The sequence below is a fragment of the Sturnus vulgaris genome, chromosome 7 (genome assembly GCF_052056855.1).
Source record: "Sturnus vulgaris isolate bStuVul1 chromosome 7, bStuVul1.hap1, whole genome shotgun sequence".
In the NCBI taxonomy this organism is placed as follows: Eukaryota; Metazoa; Chordata; class Aves; order Passeriformes; family Sturnidae; genus Sturnus; species Sturnus vulgaris.
In genome coordinates this window covers 41564568-41589704 of record NC_142249.1, presented here as the reverse complement: position 1 = coordinate 41589704, position 25137 = coordinate 41564568, and the positions used below count along the sequence as shown (strand labels likewise).

Sequence of the window (25137 nt, the reverse complement as noted above, 5' to 3'; positions counted from 1 at the left end):
AATGGCCCCGGTGTCCTGCCCTCAAACTGGCCAGAATGGCCCCGGTGTCCTGCCCTCAAACTGGCCAGAATGGCCCCGGTGTCCTGCCCTCAAACTGGCCAGGCTGGCCCCGGTGTCCTGCCCTCAAACTGGCCAGAATGGCCCCGGTGTCCTGCCCTCAAACTGGCCAGGCTGGCCCCGGTGTCCTGCCCTCAAACTGGCCAGGCTGGCCCCGGTGTCCTGCCCTCAAACTGGCCAGGCTGGCCCCGGTGTCCTGCCCTCAAACTGGCCAGGCTGGCCCCGGTGTCCTGCCCTGGCAGCAGCCAGCACACGCTCTTCAGGAAGGAGGGCTGACAGGAGGACAAGCCTGTCCCGGGTCACCTCCCTGACCCAGGACACAGGGCTGAGCACCACAGCCCCCCTGAGCAGGGACACACACACGGGGCTGCTCCAGTGCATCCCTGACTGGGACACACACACACACACGGGGCTGCTCCAGTGCATCCCTGACTGGGACACACACACACACACGGGGCTGCTCCAGTGCATCCCTGACTGGGACACACACACACACACGGGGCTGCTCCAGTGCATCCCTGACTGGGACACACACACACACACGGGGCTGCTCCAGTGCATCCCTGACTGGGACACACGGCTGCTTCCTGGCCAAGCACCATGGCCCAGCTGAGCCACTGTGAGACACCCTCACAGACCCTTCTCCTTCAGCCTCCCTTTCAACGACAGAATCGGGGATTCCACTATCAAAAAAGAAAATAATTTCCTGTGATAGTGATGGAGTCCTTCCTTCCTCCTGAAATCCAGGCCTCTCTCATCCGGCTCGAAATAAAAGAGAGAGGTACTAAGGGCAGCAAGGGTCTGAACACTGCTGCCAGCTACAGAGATTTAACTGACAAGACACTGGGATTTTTTTTCTGTGCAAGCAAAAGCTTTGGGAAGGTCACCAGAGGCAGTTTTTGGCTGTCTTTATCCACCTCCTCCCCTGAGCAAAATAAATGAGTATTCTGTTTAGATAAAAGGACATGAGAAGTTATCCAATGAACTAGGACATCTCGCAGGCCTTAGGAAAAGCAGCTGAGAATCAGCAAAGCTCCCAAGCGTGCCCAGAGATCGCTCGGTGCCTTCATCCCCTCCAGCTCCATCCCCAAGTTCTGCTGCCAGAGCCAGCACAGCCTGCTCCTCAGGAAGGGCCATTTCCACAGGCCCTGGCTCTGGGCTTGGCTCTGTGTTTACTCTCCATCTTCACTAGAACTCAACTGCCTTGTTGTCAGCAACATTGCCATCAAGGTGGAGGCAAGCAGCAAGTGACAGCTACTGGCCATGCCCAGCAGCCCTGCTTCATGTCTGGCTTTCTGGTCACTCACACAAAGCTGTGCCAGGCATTTTTCTTTTTCCCACCTCATTACTGAAGTTGGAACCAGTGTAATTTCAGACTGAGAGTAGATGCCATATTCATAAGGATTTGACATCTTATTTTTGCTTGAGGGAAAAAACCAAACACCAAACCTAACCAAAAGCGCTGAAAGTTCCAGAATTCTGACCCGCACCAACTCAGGTTCCTCGGGAGATGTCCACATGCTTGTTGTACAAGGTAGCAAAACACGTTCTGCCTGTAGCAGCTGCTGGCAGCGGTGTCCCACACAGCGCTGGCTCACGGAGCTGCTGTTCCCAGCAGGCAGCTCCCACCGCCCACGGCTCCGGACCCGCGGCCGAGCGCTCCCGGGGCAGGGACACTGCGGGGTCCCTCGGAGCAGGGTCCCAACCTGCCGGGACAGCTCTGCCCTGCTCTGCCATGGGAGCAGGGTCCCAACCTGCCGGGACAGCTCTGCCCTGCCATGGGAGCAGGGTCCCAACCTGCCGGGACAGCTCTGCTCTGCCATGGGAGCAGGGTCCCAGCCTGCCGGGACAGCTCTGCCCTGCTCTGCCATGGGAGCAGGGTCCCAGCCTGCCGGGACAGCTCTGCCCTGCCATGGGAGCAGGGTCCCAACCTGCCGGGACAGCTCTGCCCTGCCATGGGAGCAGGGACACTGCAGGGTCTCTCGTTTTTCACAGCTCAGAGCAGGGTCCCAGCCTGCCAGGACAGCTCTCTGCTCTGTCGTGAGCAGCTGCTTATCCACAGAAACTCCGTGTAAGCCCCCGGACTCACTGATGGGACTGAAAATTACATTAAAAGAACTTTGAGCAATACTGACTATGGCCAATAACAGGCTCACAACTATGCTTTTTCAGACAAGAATCACGAGTTCTGCTTGCTTTTCTAGAGGACTTTTCTGTACCACATTACACTAAGTATGCCCTGGTACTAAAGCAAACTATTCTGCTGTTAAGCTCACTGAACTCCTTGAACTAGCCACTGCTGTCCTGCACCAAACAAATAACCAAGGACTTCAGGACTTGATTATTTTCAGCATCACAATTAAGAAAAAAAAAATCCCCATAACAAAATTAAGACATTACTCACACAGTCCTATCTTTCAGAACTGTTTTAGCTCTTTATCTGTGCTGAATGTACTGAAATAATCTACATAAAGTGAAGCAGAAGTACATGAAGTTCTTATTTATGTTTTCTGTTCATTTAAAATGCAGCTTTTCTCCAGAGTCTTCTCTCAGTGCATGCAGATTTCTACACTAAACACCAAACACACTACTAATTAAGAGTACTATTATTTGTACATAGCATATGGTATCACCGAATATGAAAAATACCTCAAAATGCACTACAGATGCTATTTTGCCATTGCATGAAGCTTCTATAAAAAGGTAGCATATCCTATAATTCTCCTTGTTTACACTGTGTGACTGAATTCAACTGTTCGTTATAAAAGGATCCTGCATTACTATTGAAAAATGCAAACTCCAAAAGGTGCTATCTTGTTGATATTCTAAGAAAAATTAGAACAAATTCTCCCCTCCCACAGAAGATGACTCTCACAAAACTTTCTCCAACTGTGTTTTAAAGCAGAACTTCTGATATCAGTACTGCTATTTATGCTGAACATCTAATAAGATAAAAGGGAAAAAGACACAGTTTTTACCAGAAAGACCCTATCAGCTTTTCCACCTTAATAAAAATATTAATAGTATCCTACTTCAGCAGCAATAGAGGACTTCACAAGCAACTTCAACAGAAAGAGAAAGTTACTGCAATCTACCTTTCCACAGTCAGGCTACATTTATTCGCATATAACACTGTAATGTTTAGCAGAAACATTACAGGATATAAATGCCTTTGCCCCCAAAACACACTCCCCCCGCTTTAAACTTGATGAATATGAATGAAGTACTCTCTCTTCATAAACTAAACAAGTACACTTAGCAGGTTCTCATATTTTTTCACAATGAACATATGATTTGATGTTGACCTTAAAAATACAGTTATTAGTTAAGGGGAAAACATTATCATCCTTGTGATGTCCTAATCTCAAAACCGCAGTTTATCAAAAATTGACAATGCTGAAAAAATTGAACAGCCAGTTCATGCAACACTAGTGCTCTCAGTCCAACCACACCTTTTCCTTCAAACACTTGAATCTGGAAGCAATGACTAATGTAAAATTACCAGGGAGCAGAAGGCTATTTAGAAAAAAAAAAAAAAGAAAGTACAAAGGTCTATGGGGCAAACAGAGGCACTGCAGAAACACTCAGTTCCCTGCCCCTGAACTGGTGATACCTCCTGAGCGTCAGCCGGGAGGAGAAATGGACCAGAGGGGGCTTGAGTCATCAACTCTGGTTTTTCTGTACTGAAACAGCCTGGGCTCAGCAGCAGCGTTTATTTTATTGCGGCCAGACTTCATTTCCCAGCTCTCCCAGCCCGAGACACGGCAGTCGCGCTCGGTTACCGGCACCTGCAGAGCACTTTCTGCTCTCGCACACACTGCAGCGTGCCCGAGGCACGGCCACTGTCCCCGCGGGCACGGCTGTCCCCGCACCCTGCACGTGCTGCTCCGCTCCCAGCCCCGCAGATGGCACCGCAGACAGGGGGAGGAAACACCGCCGAAAGTTCCTACAGCCCCAGGAGCCGTGCTCCCGGTGCGCGGGCCGGGGATGCTCCGCGGCTCCCCGGTACTCGGCGCCGGGAGCGCGGCTCGTCCTGCGGCCACGTGAAGGGTGAAAAATCCGGGCAGGGAGCACCGCGGCGGCAGCGGGGTCAGGGACCCCCGGGAACACCGGGGCGGCAGCCAAACCTCGGGACTGCGGGGAGCACCGGGACGGGCGCCGGGCCCCGTGGCCGCCCCGTGCGGGCACACCGGGCCCGGCGCCGCCGGCTCGGCCCGCCCGCCCCGCCGACCCCGCCATCCCTCGCACCACCCGCCGCGTCCCCGCCCGGCCCGCGCCCGGGGCCGTGCGGCGCTGCGGGCACGCCGAGGCCCGGCGGCCCTGCCCGCTGCGGCTCCGCCGGGCTCGCAGCCCCCGGCGCGGCGCCGCGCACACCCCACGCGCACGGCGCGGCCGCGGACACCGGCGGGCCCGGGCTCCGCACTCCCGCCCGGCGCCGCGCAGCGCCCGGGGCAGGGGCCGGGCGGCCGCACCTCCGCCCGCAGGGCCCCTCCGGGCGGCTCCGCCGGGCTCCGGGCGGCCCCGCGGGCACGGAGAGCGCGCGGTGCTCCGCCCGCAGGTCCGCCCGACACGACGGCTCTTCGGCCCCGATGCCCCGGCGGGGTCCGCCGCCTCGCTTCCCGCGCCGCCCGCCTCGCCGCGCCCCGCCGCCCGCCTCGCTTCTCCCGCGCGGCGGCCCCGGCCCGCGGCTCCCCCGTGACCCGCACTCACCGCGCGGAGCGGCCCCGCGGCCCCGCCGGGCGCGCCCGCCCTACCCCGGGGTCTCCATGGTGGCGGCCCCGCCGCCCGCTCCGCCGGCCCCGCCCCGCCCGCGCGCCGCGTCACGCGCCGCCCGGCCCGGCGCCCATCTCCATTGGCCAGACGCAGCCCGGGGCTGCGTCCCATTGGCTGCTGCCCCGCGTTAAACCCGCCAATGGCGGCGCGACTTGAGGTTGCCGTGGTTACCGATGCCGTGTCGGGGAGACGGCGCGGACGGGACGGGACGGGACGGGACGGGACGGGACGGAACGGAACGGAACGGAACGGAACGGGACCCGACCCGACCCGACCCGACCCGACCCGTGCTGGCTCTGCCGGGAGCGGTCTGACGGGACCCGCGCTGTGCCCGGGGCAGCTCCGCCGGGCGAGCCCGCTGGGACGGGAGGCTCCTCAGGCGCCACCCGCCGGACCGGTGGCGGTGAGTGTCCGAGCGCGGCCGGGGCGAGCGGCGTGGGTGGATGGAGCAACCAGTTGTAGGATGGTCGGTGCGGGGTGCCCGCGATGGCCCGGCCTGCCCGTCCCGCGGTGCCCGCCGGAGCGGAGCGGAGAGCAGCCCGGAGCTCCGGGGGCTGGGCCGGACCCGTCCCCGCCACAGCGGCTCCGGGATGGCCCTGCTGGGGCACGGGGGCTGCACAGGCTGCCTGCCTGCCCCGCTCCCGTCAGATCTGTCGCTCCTGGGAGCCCGTGACCCGCGGGGTCCCGGTCCCGGCGGAACGCACAGCCCCCTCACACCCGATGGACTAAGCCCGGGTGTTTGGGAAAGATGGGAAAGCACTTTCCATAGTGTTTTAACATCCCACCATTTTAAGCTTCCAGTCGGAGCTGAATTCTCTGGACGGCTGTGAGGAATGTAGGAAAGGAAAGCCTGTGTCCCTAAAAGAGCTGTAAGACATTTCAATAACAGACTTTGGGTGTGTTAAATGCTTGAGCAACTTTTTGCATCCCATGCCTGTCCTGGACTCGCCATCTCGGTGCGTCTCGGGGTTCTGGCTGGGGCCATTCCTCTCCCCTCTCTCTCCTGCGTCCCGAGCAGACCGTTCCGGTGTACCCCAGGTGTGAATGATGATTTCCATTCACTTATTCCTCTCCTTCCAGCCTCCCGCCCTGCAGCTACGATAGCGATCGACACTCTCCACGCCGTTGAATGCCGCTGTAAATGGCTAAGAGGACCCACAACCGAATGGCCACTTGAATCAGCAGCTCTCGCTGTCTCAAGAGGTTGTTTCATTCACCCTCTTTCCCTGTTTATTGATACAGATGCTGTAGAAAGCCCGCTGTAACATGAAAAAGTATCCACGTTGTAACTTGCGTCTGTTTTCTATCAAGCTCAGATTTTCGCTTTAGTGTCTGGTGGGGTGGACCACAGTTTTTTTAGGCATAAGGACACATGAACTCATGATGTGGTTTAATTGGTGCTAATGCTGCAGGTAGAACTATGTCCTTTGTCAGCCTCTGCTTAGGAGGGAGCTGCAGGTGACAAGTAGGAGGTAGCTGAACGTGGAGAGTCACCTTTGAACTCATACAGTCCCTTCCCTTCTCTGAATTTCCCACTTGGAACTGGCTACATGGAAGCCATGTAGGCTATTGGTAAAACATTTAATCTCGGAGGTTTCTCTTGCTATTTGTATAACTGTTTGTATATTGAATTATGCAGTAGGAACTCCTACATTCTGATGATATCCACATGGAAAATGAATGGCAGCTGCAAACAAGAGTTTTGAGTCTTCACTTCTCTGAAAAATCTTCTGATTCATATGTGAACTACATGTAAAATATTACCAAACCAGAATGGTGGTTTCTGTCTAGGAAATGGGAAACAGGAGCTGAGGTGAATAACAGTAGAAACTTAGTAAAATAAAGAGTGACAGGTATGAAATAAAATAACTGGGGAAGGGTCAAATGAGAGTGGAGAACTGGAGTAAAGGAAAGAGGGAACGTGAAATAACAAGATCTAGAATAAAGGGAGGAGAAAGTGCAGGATGTGCAAGAACTGTGACCTTCATTAGTTGCAAGGTTGCTTCTACCAAAGGTTCACAAGACTAATTGCATTAGCTTCAAAATAATCTCAACTGGTTTCCACTTGTAATTTGGGTATTATTATGCTGGCTTGGCTTTCACAGATAACAGCTTTTGGGAAATGAAGAAGCTTACTTGCCCCCCAGTGAATGGAACTATTCCTGGGTGTCACTGTGAGGGCTGTGGAAGGCACAGGTGATGGGCAGGACCTGGGAGGTGGCACAATGCCATGCCCAGGCCTTTGGGGTTCTGGGTGGTTCCAGTGATCAGAACAGGCTGCTCCAGGTGCCTGCATCCCTGCAGAGCCATGCATTGCAACGTCTGGCTGTGCCTTAGAGCTTCACTGTGGGGTGAGATGGGAAAGGGTAACAAACACTGTTGGGAAGGAGAAGGGATCTTGAGTTGGTTTGTTTTGGCACAGAAGAAGTAGGAGGAATTGAAAGTAACATTTTGAGGTCCTGTCAGATTTGGAAATATGTTGAATGACTGTCAGTGAGGAAAAGCTATTTCATTCTGTCTGGTATTAGTCATACCCTCAGAGCTGGTTTATTTTTTTTGGCACCCTGAGCAGCCAATGCATTATCTAATTGCCTGCTCTGTGTCCCAGTGCAGAATCCTGTCCAACAGGGATGACATAGGCTGTGGAAAGGCACCCCATTTTAACTTTCCCATGCAGAGGGCTGCATGGAGGGTGGTTCTTTTATTTATTCCATGAGCTGATAGTGGCCTTTGTCGAACATATATTTAAATTCTTGCATAACTTTTAGAATCAGCAACAAACAAGTACAGTTTCTTTTTATTCACCTTCTTCTGGATGAGACTTGCAAGTGAGATGTTCTGTTTCATTCTCATTCGGAAAGCCATGCTTCCACTATGTTTGGAATTTATAACAACGTGTCTCATGATTTCCTTTGGGGCTGTACTGGTTTCTCTTGAGCCTTAGATCTGACCCCTTAAACTGCCTGTGCTCATCTTCCAGTGCTTTAGATGGCAATGTTGTTAACAGGTATTTGTTGGTTGTTTTGCTGCTGTTGTGCTTTTTCAGCATTTCCAGTCATTGATATGTTTTTTTGCTCTATTCTGAAATTAATCCATAATAGAGTCTTGCTTTGTGTATATACATATATATTCCACAGATGTTCATATCCCTTGCAGAACATTGCCTATCTTTTAATTTTAGTGATAAATATCAGTCACAAAAACAGTGTTGCTTTGTTTCTTCACGGTATTTTCATTTTGTTTTGTTTCTCTTTTTTCTGCTGTTTGTTTTGGTTTTGTCAATTTGGTTGGTTTGGGTTTTGGTGGGGGGGGGCTAGGGAGCGTGGTTTGGTTTCTTCTGGAAGCTATTTAATGCTGCCACTTTAACTTCCTGATACTGAAATTATGAAGGTTCTGGGAAAAAAAATAACTGGAGAAGATAGTGATGCTCATGGCAGGCTAACAACACCAGAGCAGCTGTTTAGTGCTCACATGGGAAGTTATTTAGATGTGTGGGGTTTTTTCCTCTCATTAAAACCTACAATTTTATTTCAAAAGTTACTGCAAGCCATTGTGTTGATGTCGCAGCAACTCAGTCAATCACAATACAATTGATTTTGGGTAATTTTGAAACTGTAATTTCATTTGGTATAGAAAGCACTAAATGTTCTACTGCTTTTAATTGTTTAACTGGGGAGGTAAGACTCCTAACAGGTGTGTTTCTGAGGAAAGTGGTGGGCTGATGTTTTCTTTTCAGTGAGGGCTTTTATAGAAGTGTTCTGTTTCAGACAGTGCCATTCAAAATTACTGCTCTACTGTGGATAGATATTATTCTTTCCCTGTGGTAAAACAAAATATTGAGGAAAACTATTGGATACTGACAGGTTGTTTGCACTTCTCTTTTCTTGCATGGCTTTGCAGCATCAAGTAGGAGTATTTGATTGTAGATGGTGCACAGTGCTCAGCCTGTGCTCTTGCTCAGGCCCAGCTGCCATGGGAAGGACAATGATGCCCTGTAATGAGATCTCCCTCCAGCTTTGCCAGCAACAGGATCCTGCAACCGTGCAGAGAGCTGCATTACAGAACGGATCCAGCTTCCCCAGAAACCTCCCTGGCATATATGCCCTTATTTTTTCAGCTGGATCAATTTTCCTGAGCCTGTGATGCCTGCACCAAGGAATGTGCAGGCAGCCAGGCACAGCAGGAGTGGCAGGAACAGGAAAGGTTTTGCCCTGGATGCCTGTTTCAGCAAAATGGAGGGGTTTGAGGAACAGCAGGAGTGTAAGCTCAGTAATCTTTTCCTGGCAAGCCCCAGGAATCCTGTCCCAAGATATTGTTTCAGCTGGAAGAGTGGTCCCAGGAGTGGAGTGAGGGTCTTGTGTTTGGGGCAGCAGGAGAGGGATGTCCTCAGGTGAGCTGTGCTGCTGCAGGCAGCTGATGGTGACGTCGGGTTTCATCAGGTGTGATCCTGTAGGTCAGGGCTCCTTGAGGATATTGCAGCACCTGGAAACAGGCAGGCAGCTTGGCAACAGCCAGTGAGTGATGGGAGAAAAGATGGCAGGAAATGCCAAGTGGGATGTCCAGTAAAGACAAGGCCATCAGCTGGTCTGTTCTGTGGGTTTCTCAGGTCCTAAGCTTGTAATTGTTGTGTAAACAACCTTAAAAAAAACAATCAAAGCCCACAACAACTCCCCTCAAGGCCCACAGAGAAATAATAAAGCTCTGGGCAATGCAGGTACTTATATTTCCTCAAGGACAGGGGAAGGCCCCCGAAAATCCTTTGCAGTTTCTACCAACTGCTACAGTTGCTGAACAAAATATTACCCATCTTCTTACTAGCTGAGGCTGGAAAAAATATTGAGAAATGAACCAAACTGTAATCTTTCTTACCAGACCAGGGATACAGAATGTCAGACTGAAATCTAGAGATACTTTCAGATAAGGAAGCAACAAAGAAAATGTTTATGCAGGAGGATTCTTTGATTCATGTTTACGGACTGTACATTTCTAGTGGCTGTGACTGTGAGGCCCCAGACAAGGATAAGTTGCTTTTTGTAGTAGAGTATCAGACAACATTATGCAATAATTTAAAGTGAAGTTGTGCCAAATGCTTCCCTGCACGTAACTCTGGGAATTTGGCCTAGCAGAACTGGCAAAAGCTGTACAAAATGATACTGATGCTCCTGACAAAATAAGCTGCAGTGGCTCCTAAATCACATGAATTATCTGTCCCTCTGGCTTGTCTCTCATAGGCTGCAGACAAATGTTCTGCTCTGACTCCCACCACACTACTCAGACAAAAGCCATTGGGCTGCCTTAAAGGACAGTGACACAGAGTAGTTGGTGCCAGCACCACCCCACAAGGTCCCTCAGGATCCTGTCTGTCCTGGCTGTGTGTCCCTCCTGCAGGGATAGGTGAGTTTGGGCAGGTGAGATGCAGAATTGCTCTGAAGTTAATCACGAGTGTGCAAATGGCTGCACCTCCACACAGCCACAGCTTCTCATGGCTTAAACAGGGAAAAGGATCTTGGCTTAAGGAGAAATTGGACTTATTCAGGCAGAGTCATATGTTCTTGAAGCACTGTTAATCTGTTCTGCCAACAACATAAACTAAGGCAGCTGAACTTCTGCCTGCAGTTGGTTAGGAAATGTGTGCAGAAATTGGTCTGTCAGCAGAGCTGTGAGGAAAAGGCCTCCAGCAGTGGGGCAGGGACCCTTCCATCCAGATTTGGGTTTGTTAAGTAGAAAACATCAATAACAAAGCTAACATGAAAACGGGGTAGGAGGAAATGCTTTCATTAAAAATACTACACAGAAGGCAACAGTAAAGACAGAAGTATGTGCAAAAGGTGACAACAATTTAAAATTACCTTTTATATTCTTTAAATAAGGAACTTGACTCCTGTTTCCCTTCCTGCTTTGACAAAATCTGAGATCTAGCTAGATATAGAAAATAAAGCTATCATGGCTCTCAAACTGTGTGTTTCCAGTTGTGCATTTTGCAACAATGGAAACAAAATCACAATGGTTGGTTTATCTGAAGAGCAATGGGGCTGTGATTTAATAAATGGAATCCAGATGTGTTGCACAGATATTTTAAAGTTCAGTCTTCAGTAGGTTTCTGTTGTTCTTTTTTTTTCTTTTAAAGTGACTTAATGACTTCGACCTGCTCTGAGCTTCTTTAACTGTCTTCCATTGAACTTCTGCTGCTACTTAATATTGGCTATTTCAGTATCTGAAGGTTCAGTACATGTGATGCTCTTGCAGAACACACTGTTCTGCTGCAGCTCCTTTTGAGGTCGAGCTCCTCAACTAACCCTGCCTGTAAAATTGCATCCTAAGTCCAGTGCCCAGTGGTGTTATACCTGTCATCTGCCTCTGAAATTCCTGTGGTACAATGCAAGTCCTACCTCTTGATAAGTGCAAAGCCCAGGTACTTTGTTGTATTGCAGGCAATGTTGATTCTCTGCAGTTTTGTGTTACAGCATCTATGCTTCTGCTGTGCTAAGTAGAATTCTGGAGATTTAAGTGTTTTTTCTGATGGATGCAGAGCAGAGGGGTGAGCTGCTCACTGCACCATTCCAAACAAGCCTTTGCACACAGCCTGGCCAATAGCAGGTGTGCTTTACAGGCCAGGCAGCCACTGGTCAGTTTAACCAAACATTTATTTCTTAAATAATGGAGAAAATTGTAGAGTCCTATAATGGAAAACTCAGCCTCACATCTTTCAATTATTCTTTCATGTATTCAAGCATATTGTTTAGTTTTCTGGCCTTTGTTGTACACAGAGGTAATAAATAGAATTCTAGATAGAACAGTAATAAAAACAACATATGACAAAATTCTGCAAATCTCCTGTGTTACAGAAATCTGTAAATGGTGCCTCAGAATTTTTGCCTTTAGCTCAGCAAAGCAGGACTTTGTGCAGCCACATGCCAGGAATTGCCCAAAGGAGTTGTGGCAGTGTCCCAGGCAGGCTGGCAGTGTCCCTGCCATGGCAGGGGGTGAAGCTGGATGAGCTTTAAGATCCAACCACAAACACTCCATGATTAACTGCTCAAAGCATCAGAGCATTTTCTCTTTTCATCCTCTTTCATTTAAACCTTGCAATTGCCAGGTGTGGTGACTGCAGCAGGCCAGCTGTGTTTGAAAATGGATTGTGCACATTTTCTCCAAAACAAAACAACATAAAATGCCACCTGACTCACTTGATCCAAGGTGATGTGGGTGGCTTCATTTCCTACCCTTTTTATGTCAACATGTCAACTTCTAAAACATTTACTTCCTTTTTTTAAATCTGCTTGTTTCAGTGTTTTTCTAAGTGTTCCTAAAGTTTATTTCCTATTGGATTTTCTAAGAATATTCCAAGAATGGAGGGGGAGTAGAGTTCCTCAGAAAGCAGATGAGCTATTCCCTGCCCCTGCAGTGTGACAAAGCAGTCCATGAAGCTGATTGTTTTAAGTGTTACTCAAATTGATCTTCCTACTTTGGATTAAGTTTTACTTAATGAGGAAGTAATGAGATTATCATAGACAAAAAGGACTATGTCTCTTTTGGGAACATATCATTTCTGAGACTTGACTTTATTTCAAAGAGAGCTATAATTCTTTCTTTAGGGGAATGTAAATTTAAATTACAGTCAAACAATGGGATTTTTCTAGCAACTGTTTTGACACCGAATGATAGAAGTATTATACCGTGTATTTTGTTCCTGGGGAAAGGATTGACTGCTGCAAGATTAACACGTTCTGGATGGGTGCCATTTTCAGATAGTTAGTTCAACCAGAAGAGAAAGAATCTGATTAAGGGATCAAGCTCATTATTTGTTTGTTGTTTGTACTCTACACCCTACAATGGGAGTGAATCTTTGCCCCTTTTCCCTAACAGTAATTAGGATCAGAGGGTTCAACAACTGCATATTAATATTCCTTTTCTTTAAATGAAAACATGTAGTAGCTAAGCAATTAACACTTCCATTAAACTTTAAAATCTTTTAAAAGGCCTTCCACAAACCATTCAGGACATAGCCAGGTATTCAGAAGAGAGCACAGAGAATAAGGCACTCCTGCGTTTGGGGATTTTTTCTGGGTTTGTGGTTTTTGTGGCACATGTGCTGTGATGTACAATGGCAGTTGCTGTGATGCTGTGCTCCAAGCTCTCAGTGAGTCTGTGTTCAGCTCTGTGCTTTCAGTGGTGCCCCCCCAGCAATTCCTCACCTGAGCCACGGAGAGCATGGACTGCAACACGAGCTGGCTGCCACAGCATTGCCCATCCTGCCTTCACACCAACCCGAGGAGCCCCTGTGTACTGCCCCTGGTGATGCTGCTAAACTGTGGTTTGTGGGGACTCGATTCACATTATTGATTTTTACATTTAATAATGTCAGTGATTTAAAACATGCACAGGAAATTATGTTTCAAAAGGCATGTCTGGGTCATTGAGCACTGTGCCTCCCTGCCAGAAATCCATCTGCCCTTTGCTTGATGAGCAGCACTTTAGCTGGGAGGAAAAAATGGCCCTGGTGACCCAGATCTGCAAAAATTTATGTATGCAAACAACTTGTTGAATCGAGACAGTGGAATTAGGCACTTTTAAAAGCACTGGTTAAAGTCACTGGGAGCACTCCCTGGACTGGAGCTGACTCATCCCCAGGAGCAGTCTGGGGCAGGCACCAGGCTTTGCTTCCTCCAGGAATGCTGACTGACACTGGGGAGTTTAATTTCTATTTAAATGAGAGGAAGGAGGATCTTGCCTCAATATTGGCTATTCCCATATATAAGAATAAACATAGGTCATGTACCTCAGACACCAGCAAGGGTTTACATTAAGAATGCACTGAAGAGTTTAGTTGAATTGGAGGTGAAATCTTTTAAGAGATCACCTTTTTATTGCCTAAAAGAGTTCAGTGAATAATGAAATACTAAATTGTCAAAGGAGCAGAAAAAGAGAATTGATAAACCTTGTGCTCTTTACTGCTGCCAAAAGATTTAGCTGTGGTTGGCTGGAGGCAGAGCTGACTTGGAATTCTTGGGGGAGAGATTTCTATGTCCAGGGACTGCTGCTTGGTGGCTGGGTGATCTTTTACACTTTTTGCATCAAGACTCCCAGCCTAGAGTGTGCAATGAAGTTTGAGCAAAGCTTTGGGGCAGACTATTGGAATTTGGGCTTAGATGGACTTTCTCAGTATTGGAGAGGTTTCTAGATACATCTGCATTAAAACAGAATCAAATTTAACTGGCAATGCTTTTATAATTTTGATTGGTACATTTGCTAGTTACTGAAGATAAAATGCAGGTCTATATGGATCTTGTCCTCTTCCAAAACCATCTTTGCATTCACTTTCAGTGTTTTAATGAAGTTATAATGTTGAATAACAGAAAATAGTGCCTGTGTAAGGCTGAGATAAAATACAAATGTATTTATTTTATTTCACATCACTGTGAAGGAGAGAAACGGGTTGGCTTGAGGAGAATAAGGACCTGGTTCATCAAATACAGTAGCCCTAAACTTACAGAAAATAGCCAGTAATTATTTTTTCATCAGTTCTGTTCTTGAGATGTATTCTCTTGGTCTCTTTTGAAAGGAAGTGAAAGCCAGGTCAATATGTGTAAAGTTTTGTTCAAATACTGACATTAAATCAGAATCAGAATTCTACATCAGTAGAAGGGAGATATTAACAATTTGCCAAATGAACAAATAAATAAATAACCCAGAGGGGTAGCTCTGCTGCTGCTAATCTTACTAGTACCCATGGTTATTTTTCAAAAAGGACAGAGTGTCTTGTGTTAGGAGCTTGTCATTTAAAGCTGGCCAGATGGACCCAGATTAGGATGATGGTTCCCAAAATGTGTAATTCAGGACAATGACGCTGCTGTGGCAGCTGTGCAGCGAGCAGTAATAAAAGGTTTTAATAGAGAGAAGTGCCTCGGATGGATCCAATCTTCTTAGAGCTTTTGAGTACTCCCAATTCTCCATCAATGTTATTTTTGCCTTCATTGTATGGTGCAGATGAGAGTTGCTCTAGTACTCCCTTCCCAAGTTTATCAGTAGAAGCAGTGCTGGGATGGTCAGAAACCAAAAAAAGCAGCAGGAGGAAGACTGACAGTCTACAGCAGAGGGCTGAATGCAAACATCAAACAGCTCACAGGAAAGTACACTGTAAACTGTCCAGCTGCAGTCTCACCTTTTCATCTGACTGACATGAATGGCTCTGTCAGAGCACTCCCTTTTACATCTCTTCTGCTGCTCTTCCTTCCCTCCTTCCTGTTGCATTGTGTCATCCCTGGAATTTGTAGGGATAAACTAGTTCATCCCACTAGAACAGTGTGAAAATAACTCCACAAATGAATAAATTATGCTGCTCTATTATATGCTGTGCTGCTGCTTGCTCGGGGACCAGGCAAATGTCAAAGGTATGACAAAGAGATGGAATTGTGTGTGTGAAATTTTGGCAGAGTGTGGCTGGGTTTGAGGGAGAGGCTTGGTGGGCAGCCTTGCTGGACGTGACCTTCCCTTTCTGGTGTGACTCAGCTGTTGATTCAGTGTTGATCCACCTCAGGTGCATCTATTGCTTTTATCTCTGTGCAAGACCTGGGCTGACACCAGTGCATGCTTCATTCAAAGTAAAGGGTTTGACACATAATTTTTTTTTTTACTGTGTTGTGTAACTTATTGCATCTGAAATATCCTGTTTGACCCATGATGATGTGGGTACTTGATACATGCTGCTCACCAAGAGCTGAGCCACTGCTGCCTGAACAACTGAGCTGGTTTCACAGGTGTTACTACAGAGGAGGTTAAAGGGACCTAGGCAGTCTCCAAATAGAAGAAAAGAGTGAACTTTTCAGGTTTAATTTCTAGAAAGCAAAGAACACCTCAGAAGCTGACCTTATATTTGGATTGAAGGACTCATATTTTCATATTTCAAAAAGCACAAAGCAAAGAATAGATGAGCTATGCCACAGGATTACAGATCCATCAAAGAAATAGTATTTTGTTTTCTTGGCTGCTAAATGGTATGAGGCACATTAAATCTCTCCTAAAGTGAAAGACAAACCTGAGGAATTTCTGTCTAATTACATTTTTAGTGAGATATATCTTTTCTCAGAAAACGATGGATATTTTTGAAAGTGTTTTTAGATTGCATCCACGTGTTGATATTCTCAAAACATATGTTTGTTTCTCAACAGGTATAAAAAATACATAAAAAATAAAAATGGGTGAATTGGACCATGGAACATTGTTTTCAGATCCTAGCATTAGTGGTGGAGGTATGTATGCTATCATGTTTAGGCTTAATTGTTTTCTCGACTGTTTATGAAACACTCTGCCATTTATAGCCTCAAATAGGAGCTGCTAAAGAACTCTGGTTATGGTTTGAGTTGGAAGGGACCTTAAAACCCCTCCCATCCCATCCCCCCTGCCATGGCAGGGACCCCTCCCACTGTCCCAGGAGACTCAAACCCCACTGTCCAGCCTGGCCTTGGGCACTGCCAGGGATCCAGGGCTGGGCACCTGTGCCAGCCCTGCCCACCGTGCCAGGGAACAATTCCTGCTTTAGTTCCTGTCTGTACCCACCCTCCTTTCAGGTTACAACTGCTGCCCCTCGTGCTGTCACTTACAGACCCTGGTAAAGGAACAGATCCTTTCTGTTTCTCATGTGAGCCCCTTTGCACAGCTGAGAGGCTGCAACAGAGTGTCCCTGGAGTCTCCTCCAGCCAAACACCCCCACCTCTCTCAGCCTGTCTTCACAATTCGTGTTCCAGCCCTCTGGCCATTTCCATGGTCTCTGGGCTGGGTTTCTGTGCCCCTGTGCCAAACTCCTGGAGCTGGGTGCTGTTCTCTGCTGGGTGCTGTTCTCTGCAGGCTCCTGGAGCTGGGTGCTGTTCTCTGCCCAATATTTTTGCCCTCAGGATTCCCAAGCTGCTCTCCCCAGAGCTGCTCCCATGCTTGCAGTGCCCAGTCTCTGCCTGTCCCAGGGCACTGCCTGGCAGGGGCAAAGTGGGGAAATCCTTCCCCAGCGAGGCATTGTCTGGAAATTGTTGTCAGGCTTCGTGTAGGCATGCAGCAGATGAAAATCCTGGGGGAGGCTTGAAGGAGGATCCTGGCTGGCTCTGCAGGATTTATTTTTCCTTTTCCCCCTCTTTAAAACCACATTTCAGGCACAGCACCTGCAGCCACGGGGCTTAGCAGAGAATGCACAAACATAATGGCCAATTTCCCTGCTGAAGAAAACTGAAGCAGAGGTTGTAAGGAAACGGCCATTCCTTATCCCTGTAAACCTCCTGGCTTATGGAGCATGGGGGAGCATCTGTGCAGAGGGCTTCACAGTGCTAGGGCAAAAGTTCAGGTACCTCATTTACAATTGCAATTGTACCTCAACTTTATACCTTCTAGAAAAACCAACTCCTGTTGCTCAAGCCATAGGTTGCAATAAATATTGAGGCAGTTTTCCAATCAGTGCAAGAAGGATGCATTTTTTGAAACTTAGGTATTTCTGTATTAGAAGTCATTACCATGCCTGTTAATGCAGTTTAAAATTAATTAATAACTAAATTCACATGTAAAGTATACTTTTCAAATGGATTTTTTGTAAACAGACAACTGGTTACCATTTCTTATATAATTTCTACTAGTTTATGTTTGTCATTCACCAACTAACAATATCAGTATGAAAACTTGTAGTGTTGAAAGCATTGGTTCTGATTTCTATCTATAGAGCTTTCATCTTATGCCTTGCAATTGAAATATTTCTCAAGAATCTGAAGTGACTTTGTGTTTTATATGATAACCAGACAATTTGGTGGTTCCTGCAAGAAATGCTCTCTGCAGCCAGAAGTACAAACCTGTTGACTACAAACATCTGTATGAACTTGCTACAGAGGCAAAAATGGCCTCTGCACAAATTCAGTTAAAGGTATGATTTTTGCTTTATTTGTAATGTGAATGCTTTTGAAATTCAGTGACCATATTTCTTGTCCCTGTCCCAAAGAATCTGAGAATGAATAGGGATCACAGATTTCTGTAACAAAATGTTCAGCCAGAGGGGGTCAAATAAGAACATTTATCATAGCTATACTGTGATTTTGATGTGTTAATGTCAATGTGTGGACTTTCTTCAGATCAGGGATGCAAAATTCATGTGGATTCTACTTCCTCAAAAGGCAGGAAATATTCATATTTTACTGCCTTGAGGAAATTCACCCAAATTTATTACATAATCCTGGGGGCAATGAAGAATTTGTGGGATTAAATGGGAAGGGAAGGCTAATCCAGAAAAAAAAGCCAAACAAAATATATGAAGTGAGGACTTCCAAAAGTCAAGCAGAGGTAAATCTTAAAAAAGAGATTAAAAACGTTTAATAGCCATAAAATGTAAACCTAGAGCAGACAGAAATGTATAACTTGGTGCAGAACACCTCAAGGGGTAAAGACAAGAGGAGCCTTATTTCATACTAGAGACAGGTGACATTGGATGAGAGAAAAAAAGTACATACTTTATAATATTGCTTCCTTTAGTGCACGTAGGTATTGCATATCAAAAATTCTGCCAGATATTGCTTCATGGATTGGCAATACCAAATTCTACTGAACTCATTCAAGCTTTATTTTTTCATCTCTTTTTATGTTTTTTTCACCTCCTCGAGTGTTTTCCAACTGAGTAGGTAGTAAAATATACATGGTGAAAGCTCCAGGGAGACTAGTAGGTGTTCCACCTACTACTTTTTGTTGCTGATTCAAGCCATTCAGATTTTGAAGAGCTGGATTGCTCTTCCTTTGAGGCAGAACCAAAGAAACAAATGGTAAATCAGTTACTGACTGCTTAAGGAATAAAAAGACAGCACAACAGGGAAAAAAGGTAATATTGCAGCAGTTATACATAAATGGAATTGCTGTTGCTATAAAATAATTTCAAGAGCATGTTAAACTTTACATGCAAAAGTACTTCAACTTTTGTTTTACTTAGTTTTAGAATTGATTTCAAGATGTAACTATTTTCAAATTGCTTTAAATACAGTATTCTGTTTGCTTAAGTCTGATTTCATATTAGAATGTTCATACTGTAACAATAAAAAGAAGTAACAGTAACATGTTTCATGAAATAGAGGAAATCAAGAGGAAACTATAAGTAACATTTGAAATGTGAAAATATGTAAGCAGTAGAAGTGAGACGTTATCTTTGATTCAGAAGCATTGTAACCTCGTGATTGAAAGCACGAGCACGTTCAGGCTCCAGAGCAGCTCCTGCGAGCACCTCGTGTGCCATTCACAGGAACACGATCTCTGCACGGCCCCTGGGGCAGCTCCTCACCCCAAAAACTGCCCCAAGGCAGCTCTGGTGCCGAGCACAGAGCATCAGCAGCGTCCCAGCTGGGCTCGTGCCTTGTGGGACCGCCCAGGAACCAGGTACTGGTACCAGCAGGGCTGCTGGGCTCACCTGACTGCTGTGTTTGCTATAGGAACCAGGTACTGGTACCGGCAGGGCTGCTGGGCTCACCTGACTGCTGTGTTTGCTATAGGAACCAGGTACTGGTACCGGCAGGGCTGCTGGGCTCACCTGACTGCTGTGTTTGCTATAGGAACCAGGTACTGGTACCGGCAGGGCTGCTGGGCTCACCTGACTGCTGTGTTTGCTATAGGAACCAGGTACTGGTACCGGCAGGGCTGCTGGGCTCACCTGACTGCTGTGTTTGCTATAGGAACCAGGTACTGGTACCAGCAGGGCTGCTGGGCTCACCTGACTGCTGTGTTTCTCGTGTCTGAAGTGGAGTTTGGGTTGCTGGCTGGCTGAGGGAGTGATTGCAGAGTTTTCAAGCCCTTCCTTGTCTGTGTGTGAGTGCTGCAAAGAGCAATTCTGCCCCTTTTCCTGCTGGTGTCCCAGCCCAGCTGGGCCACGAGTGGGAACATGCCAGGGGACACGGCGTGTCTGTGGGTGTCTGTCCGTGTGTCTGTCCCTGTGGGTGTCTCCGTGTGTCTGTGGGTGTCTCCGTGTGTCTGTGGGTGTCTCCGTGTGTCTGTGGGTGTCTGTCCGTGTGTCTGTGGGTGTCTCCGTGTGTCTGTGGGTGTCTGTCCGTGTCTGTGGGTGTGTTTGCTCAGTGCTCTTGTGCATGCAGACACAGAGGGGTCATGGTGGGTTTGTGCAGCTTTGCCCTGGGCAGGAAAGTTCGGGTTGTTTCCACCTGAGCCGGGTGGAATCCCAGCATTTTTGACAGGAAGATTCCTTTGCTGAAGTAGCCGTGGAGTGAGATGTTTATTCATTTCTCATGTAATGAGCTGGGACAGGACTTTGCCTTGTGTTTAATGTGCATGCAGGGGGAGCTGGGAGGGGCAGGGCTCTGTGAGGAGACAGAAAGGATGGCAGAGGCAGCACAGAGACAGTGGAGAGGAGCCTTGTCCTCAGCGTGCTCTGAGAGCCAGGGACAGTCACAGAGCCAGGGACAGTCACAGAGCCAGGAGGGCGAGAGGAAACCTCTCGTCCCTGGCAGCCACAGGCTCCTGCTCCTGCTCCCTTCCCTGTTGGCCGGCCAGAGTCGCCTGGCTCCGTGCAGCAGCCTTCCCCTGGCAGCCTTCCCCTGATTTAACAGGAACTCCATCTGTTTCAAAAGCAGGTATTCCTGTTTTATCCAAAGTGTGAAGCAATGTTTTTGTGAAGCCCTCAGACAGTTTGAGAGCCTCTCTAATTGGATAGATTTTGTAAAAAACCCTCTTTTTTAGCAATGCAGTTTTGAAATTCTTTTTCTTGATGTGCTTTCGCTCTATCATCTTCCCACCTGTAAGAAAGTATATTTTTTGTTCTCCTGCTTATCTTTCCTCAACTTTACCTCCAGGGATGAAGGAATGGGAAAAGACAGAAGAAAATGGATTAGTTTTCACTTTCTCTTCTTATTAATTGTGATTTAAAATGCAACAAACTTATTTAATGAAAATTGGTTACATTTGAGCCCATTGTTCTTTAGAAAAGCAGGGTTATTAAAAAAGCTATTAGGGTCATCATTCTGTATTTGAGTTTCCTTGTGAAGGCATTTGATAAAGCTGTTGAATATGTTCAAAACACAACCTTTAATTTTCCCTGCAGATTAAAAAAGCAGAGCAAGTTTCAAAAATTAGCAAAGAGCAAATGCTGCTGCAACAGCATCGTCAGGTGTGGTGGCAAGAGTATAAAAGGCTGAGTGAGAGCAGGTAAGGGCTGAGGGGTCTGAATGAGTGATTACTAAAGAGACTTCAGCAGACAGAGTTTTTGGGCTGGCATGCTCGATTCAAGGAGCATTGAGAAAAAAGGTTATAACTGCTGATCTGAAGGTATTTTTGTGCCGGGAATGAAGGTTTGTTTGAAGAGCTCACCTGAGGGCAGGGAGAGCAGAGCTCGCTGCTCCTGGAGCCCCTGGGGGCGGCTCAGTTCATCTGCAGCCTCTGAAAACTCTGCCCCGGGGACACCGCGGGTGTCTCTGCCCGGGGACCGCGGGTGTCTCTGCCCGGGGGCACCGCGGGTGTCTCTGCCCGGGGGGCACCGCGGGTGTCTCTGCCCGGGGACCGCGGGTGTCTCTGCCCGGGGACACCGCGGGTGTCTCTGCGAGGGGACCGCGGGTGTCTCTGCCCGGGGGGCACCGCGGGTGTCTCTGCCCGGGGACACCGCGGGTGTCTCTGCCCGGGGGGACCGCGGGTGTCTCTGCCCGGGGGGACCGCGGGTGTCTCTGCCCGGGGGGACCGCGGGTGTCTCTGCCCGGGGGGACCGCGGGTGTCTCTGCCCGGGGACCGCGGGTGTCTCTGCCCGGGGACACCGCGGGTGTCTCTGCCCGGGGACCGCGGGTGTCTCTGCCCGGGGGGACCGCGGGTGTCTCTGCCCGGGGACCGCGGGTGTCTCTGCCCGGGGGGACCGCGGGTGTCTCTGCCCGGGGACCGCGGGTGTCTCTGCCCGGGGACCGCGGGTGTCTCTGCCCGGGGGGGACCGCGGGTGTCTCTGCCCGGGGGGGACCGCGGGTGTCTCTGCCCGGGGGGGACCGCGGGTGTCTCTGCCCCGGGGACCGCGGGTGTCTCTGTGAGAGGCCCAGGAGTTTTCAGGTGCTGTTTATTCCCTTCAGAGCGGTCTCTCGATGTTTGTGTTGAGGTCACAGAGCAGGGGACATTAACAGTGCTCGTCTCTCACCCTGGGTACTCAACAAGAGCATTTGTGTCTTCTTTACCATCTTTGTGACCAAATACCTTCCCAGGCAAAGAATTCCCTTTTTTATGTAATTATTGGAGTATTTGAGTATTTTTGCAAATGGAATGAATAAGAAATTAAAGCTTCTGCAAAATGCATGTTCATTTCCTTCAGGGAAAAAGCAGAAGAAGAAATGAAGACTTTTCTTGATGAAAAAAGCAATAAGAACAACTGTTTTTTTGATTTGAGGAACTTGGGTAAGAATTTTTTATTAATTTCGTAATTATTTTTTTAATAGTCAACATTACCTTGATTGTTCGTTTGGGTTTTTAAATCCCTTCCTTGACAGGTTTAGGTTTACAGAGCACAGTGCTGTGTTTTTTGTGTGTTTGAGAAAACTTTGTTTCATACAGCGCAGAAATTGTCCAGGGAGTGGGACACTTATCAAACAAATGCTTTAGCTCCTGTCTGGCAGCTAAAGGAGGATTTGAAGCTCAAACTGACTAAAATGCAGCGTTACCTCTCAAAAGAATCTCGTGTGAAACCCAAGATCAATTCAGCTGAGGTGTTACAGCAGGTTGGTATTTTAACTTTATTTTTCAATTTATTATCACCATATTTTTAGCATTTTCTTTTATTTTTTTGTGGAAAGTTGAGACTGACTCACGTGCAGAGTTTGCCATAAACCCCCTTCTTATCATGGTATAAATCTGCTCACCAAAGTCTGTAAAAGTCTAGCAGTGTAGGGCTGGAAATTCCACTCTATTTCTAAATAAGAGTGTTCATGCTGTAACAAGAGGAAGAAGTAACAGTAACATGTTTCACGAAATAGATCAAATTTATGAAGAAGCAACAGAAGGCAATTTTGGAAGGTCTCATCCTTGAAAGTCTGGCTTTGGAAAGAGAGCTCGAAGAGTTCAAAGAAAACGTAAGCTTTTCTTTGTAAGTTCAAGTAGAAGTTTATGGAGGGGGTAAATATGGCACTGAGCAGTGTCCTGAGCAGCAATTCTTCACTGCAGGCATTAGTGCACTCTTCTGAAGAGAAGAATGGACCTTTCCTGGCAGTTCCTGCCGAGCTGCTGTCTCTGGAGTGCCCTTACCCTGACCTGAAGGCCGTGGTGGTCGGGGAGTACCAGGAGCTGGCCAGCAGCTGCCTGGAGAAGCTTCGGGAGGTGGATGAGCAGCTGGAAGCTTTCTCCAGGTAATGACACATCTCTGCACGTCCTCTGTGGGATCGAATGTGCAGCTGAAGTGTGATCTGCGAGCTGCAGGTGCTGTGCTGGGCTGTGCAGAGCAGTGCAGGCACTCCCAGCCCTGAGAGTGAAGCCAGTCCTTGCAGGAGCTGTCAGCTGAAATAATAAGCAACATGTTTGGTGGATTAAGGAACCAACAATCTGGTGTGCATCAAATGTCCTTTTCATATGCTCTTGCAGGAATGGAAATTACTCCTTCTGTATAGTAATTACACTAGCAAGATGATGACAGAAAAGTGCAGTCTTTCCCAGACACCCCTCCAGAGCTTTTATCTATAAAGCAGAGGAAAAGGTCCAATCTCTTCACAAATTTTGGACCATTGCAGTAATTGTCATCACAAAGAAATGTAAAAGATGTATACAGCTCTGATTCAGATAACAAAAAGGAGGAGACATTTTTCTGTAAATAAAAATATTTCTTGAAAAGGCAGTATTCATAGAGATCTTGAAATGTGATAAACATGTATATTAATAATATAAAGCTTAGCCTTTCTGCTGAGGCTGTGTAGAGTCCAGGAGATACTGAGTTGCAGACGCTGGATGGCCTTTGATTTCCTTTTGCCATCTCCTGATATTCCTTTGGATGGCTTCAGGTTGTCAAAGACTGAGGAAGGATAGGCCAGGGAATGGTTCAGAGCCTGGGCAGGAGAAACTGGGGAGAACAGGAAGGTCCCTGAATTTCTTTGGTGAAACAATCACATGTTGCTTCTAAATCTGTGTTCTGTACACACACACACAGTGCAGTGTTTGTTCTGTCCCTGCTGCTGAATGAGTTTGGTGTGCTGAAACAGCTAAAAATGCTGGGTGCCATAGAAAGGGATGTTGTGATCTCCTTATCTTTTGTACAGATTGTACAAATACTCTGTATGTTCTTCTTGTGTTACCTGAAACCTGTATGTTATTACTGGAGCATCCTAGCTGTTGAACATGGTGCTTATTGAAAATTGGTTTGATTTATCCTGTATTTCTAGCATTTATGCAGCCACAAATGGCAAATTTAAGCAGTTCTTTTGCTGCTCCCTCTGTTTTTTTTGTTATAGTTTCTCTTACAGACATTGTTGTTTTAACAACATTAATGAGAACCTAAATCACTAAATATGTACAAAGTCTTTTTAGTGGTTTTAATCAAAATTGTGCCAAAGTTTATGATCAACACAATTTTGGTGAAAATTAATAAATTAAAAATAAAGAAATAAATTAAAATCCCTGACTCACACAACATGTGTGCTACTGAATAATAGACAGATGTGGATATAGACAACATAATTTATGAAAAAGGTTGAAAAATCTGCAGTAGTATTTTCACTGATAGGTGTGAGTTTAGGTCTGATGCTAGCTAATTTTGCACTGATAATTAAATAATATCGGGACTTAGAGATAAAATGCCACATTTGCAATGGAAAGCAATCAGTTGCAGCCTGGACACAGGTGCAGTGGCACTTTGAAGGAGGGAGCTGTGCTGTTGAGATGGGAAGAATGCAGTGGGTGCAGCTGGTGGGGCAGGAATCTGCTGGGGCTGTCAGAGGCTGTGGGGCCACGGACCCAGTTTGGGCCAGGGTGCCAGTACTGGAACTAGAACTGCAGGGAATCATAAATGAACCTTCAGCAATCATCTCAGGCATTTTATTTAAAACTAGACCTTCTGTTAGCCTTCTGGTCTCCAAATCTTTAATGTATCACTCATTTATGTTCCACTGATTTTATTCACACCAGCATTAAAAATGAGTTTTCAATTTTAAAGAGGAAAGACTTTGTTCTTATAGCATTGCTTTCTTCCAATGGTTTGTAAAAGACTCGACTCACTTCTTACATTTATATTGGCTGATTTGCATAGAGATATTCTATGAGTTTGCAAAGATGCAGCCTTGTGATTGAAGTATTCTATAATTCATCATGCTAGCTGCTGTGATCCCACTGGCACAGATAATGCTGTCA

At 47.2% G+C, this 25137-nt stretch overlaps 1 protein-coding gene across 7 annotated transcripts in view; it reads left to right on the top strand.

The window, feature by feature from the left end:
• Positions 1-4980: 4980 nt before the first annotated feature.
• Positions 4981-25137, top strand: part of CCDC148 (coiled-coil domain containing 148) — a 47591-nt gene continuing 27434 nt past the window's right edge. For 4 of the 7 annotated variants that reach the window (XR_015804938.1, XM_088168471.1, XM_088168470.1 and 1 more), the window contains exons 1-9: positions 4981-5233; positions 5911-6033; positions 15999-16079; positions 17604-17725; positions 20885-20988; positions 22124-22206; positions 22363-22526; positions 22782-22877; positions 22969-23150. Coding sequence is in view for 6 of the 7 variants with exons in the window: in XM_088168471.1 (XP_088024597.1) it covers positions 16025-16079; positions 17604-17725; positions 20885-20988; positions 22124-22206; positions 22363-22526; positions 22782-22877; positions 22969-23150 (806 nt within the window). In the remaining variant the exon portion in view is untranslated. Of the gene's footprint in view, positions 5234-5910; positions 6034-15998; positions 16080-17603; positions 17726-20884; positions 20989-22123; positions 22207-22362; positions 22527-22781; positions 22878-22968; positions 23151-25137 lie in introns of those variants that run through there. The other 3 variants (XM_088168469.1, XM_088168473.1, XM_088168472.1) reach the window with 3 other exon arrangements.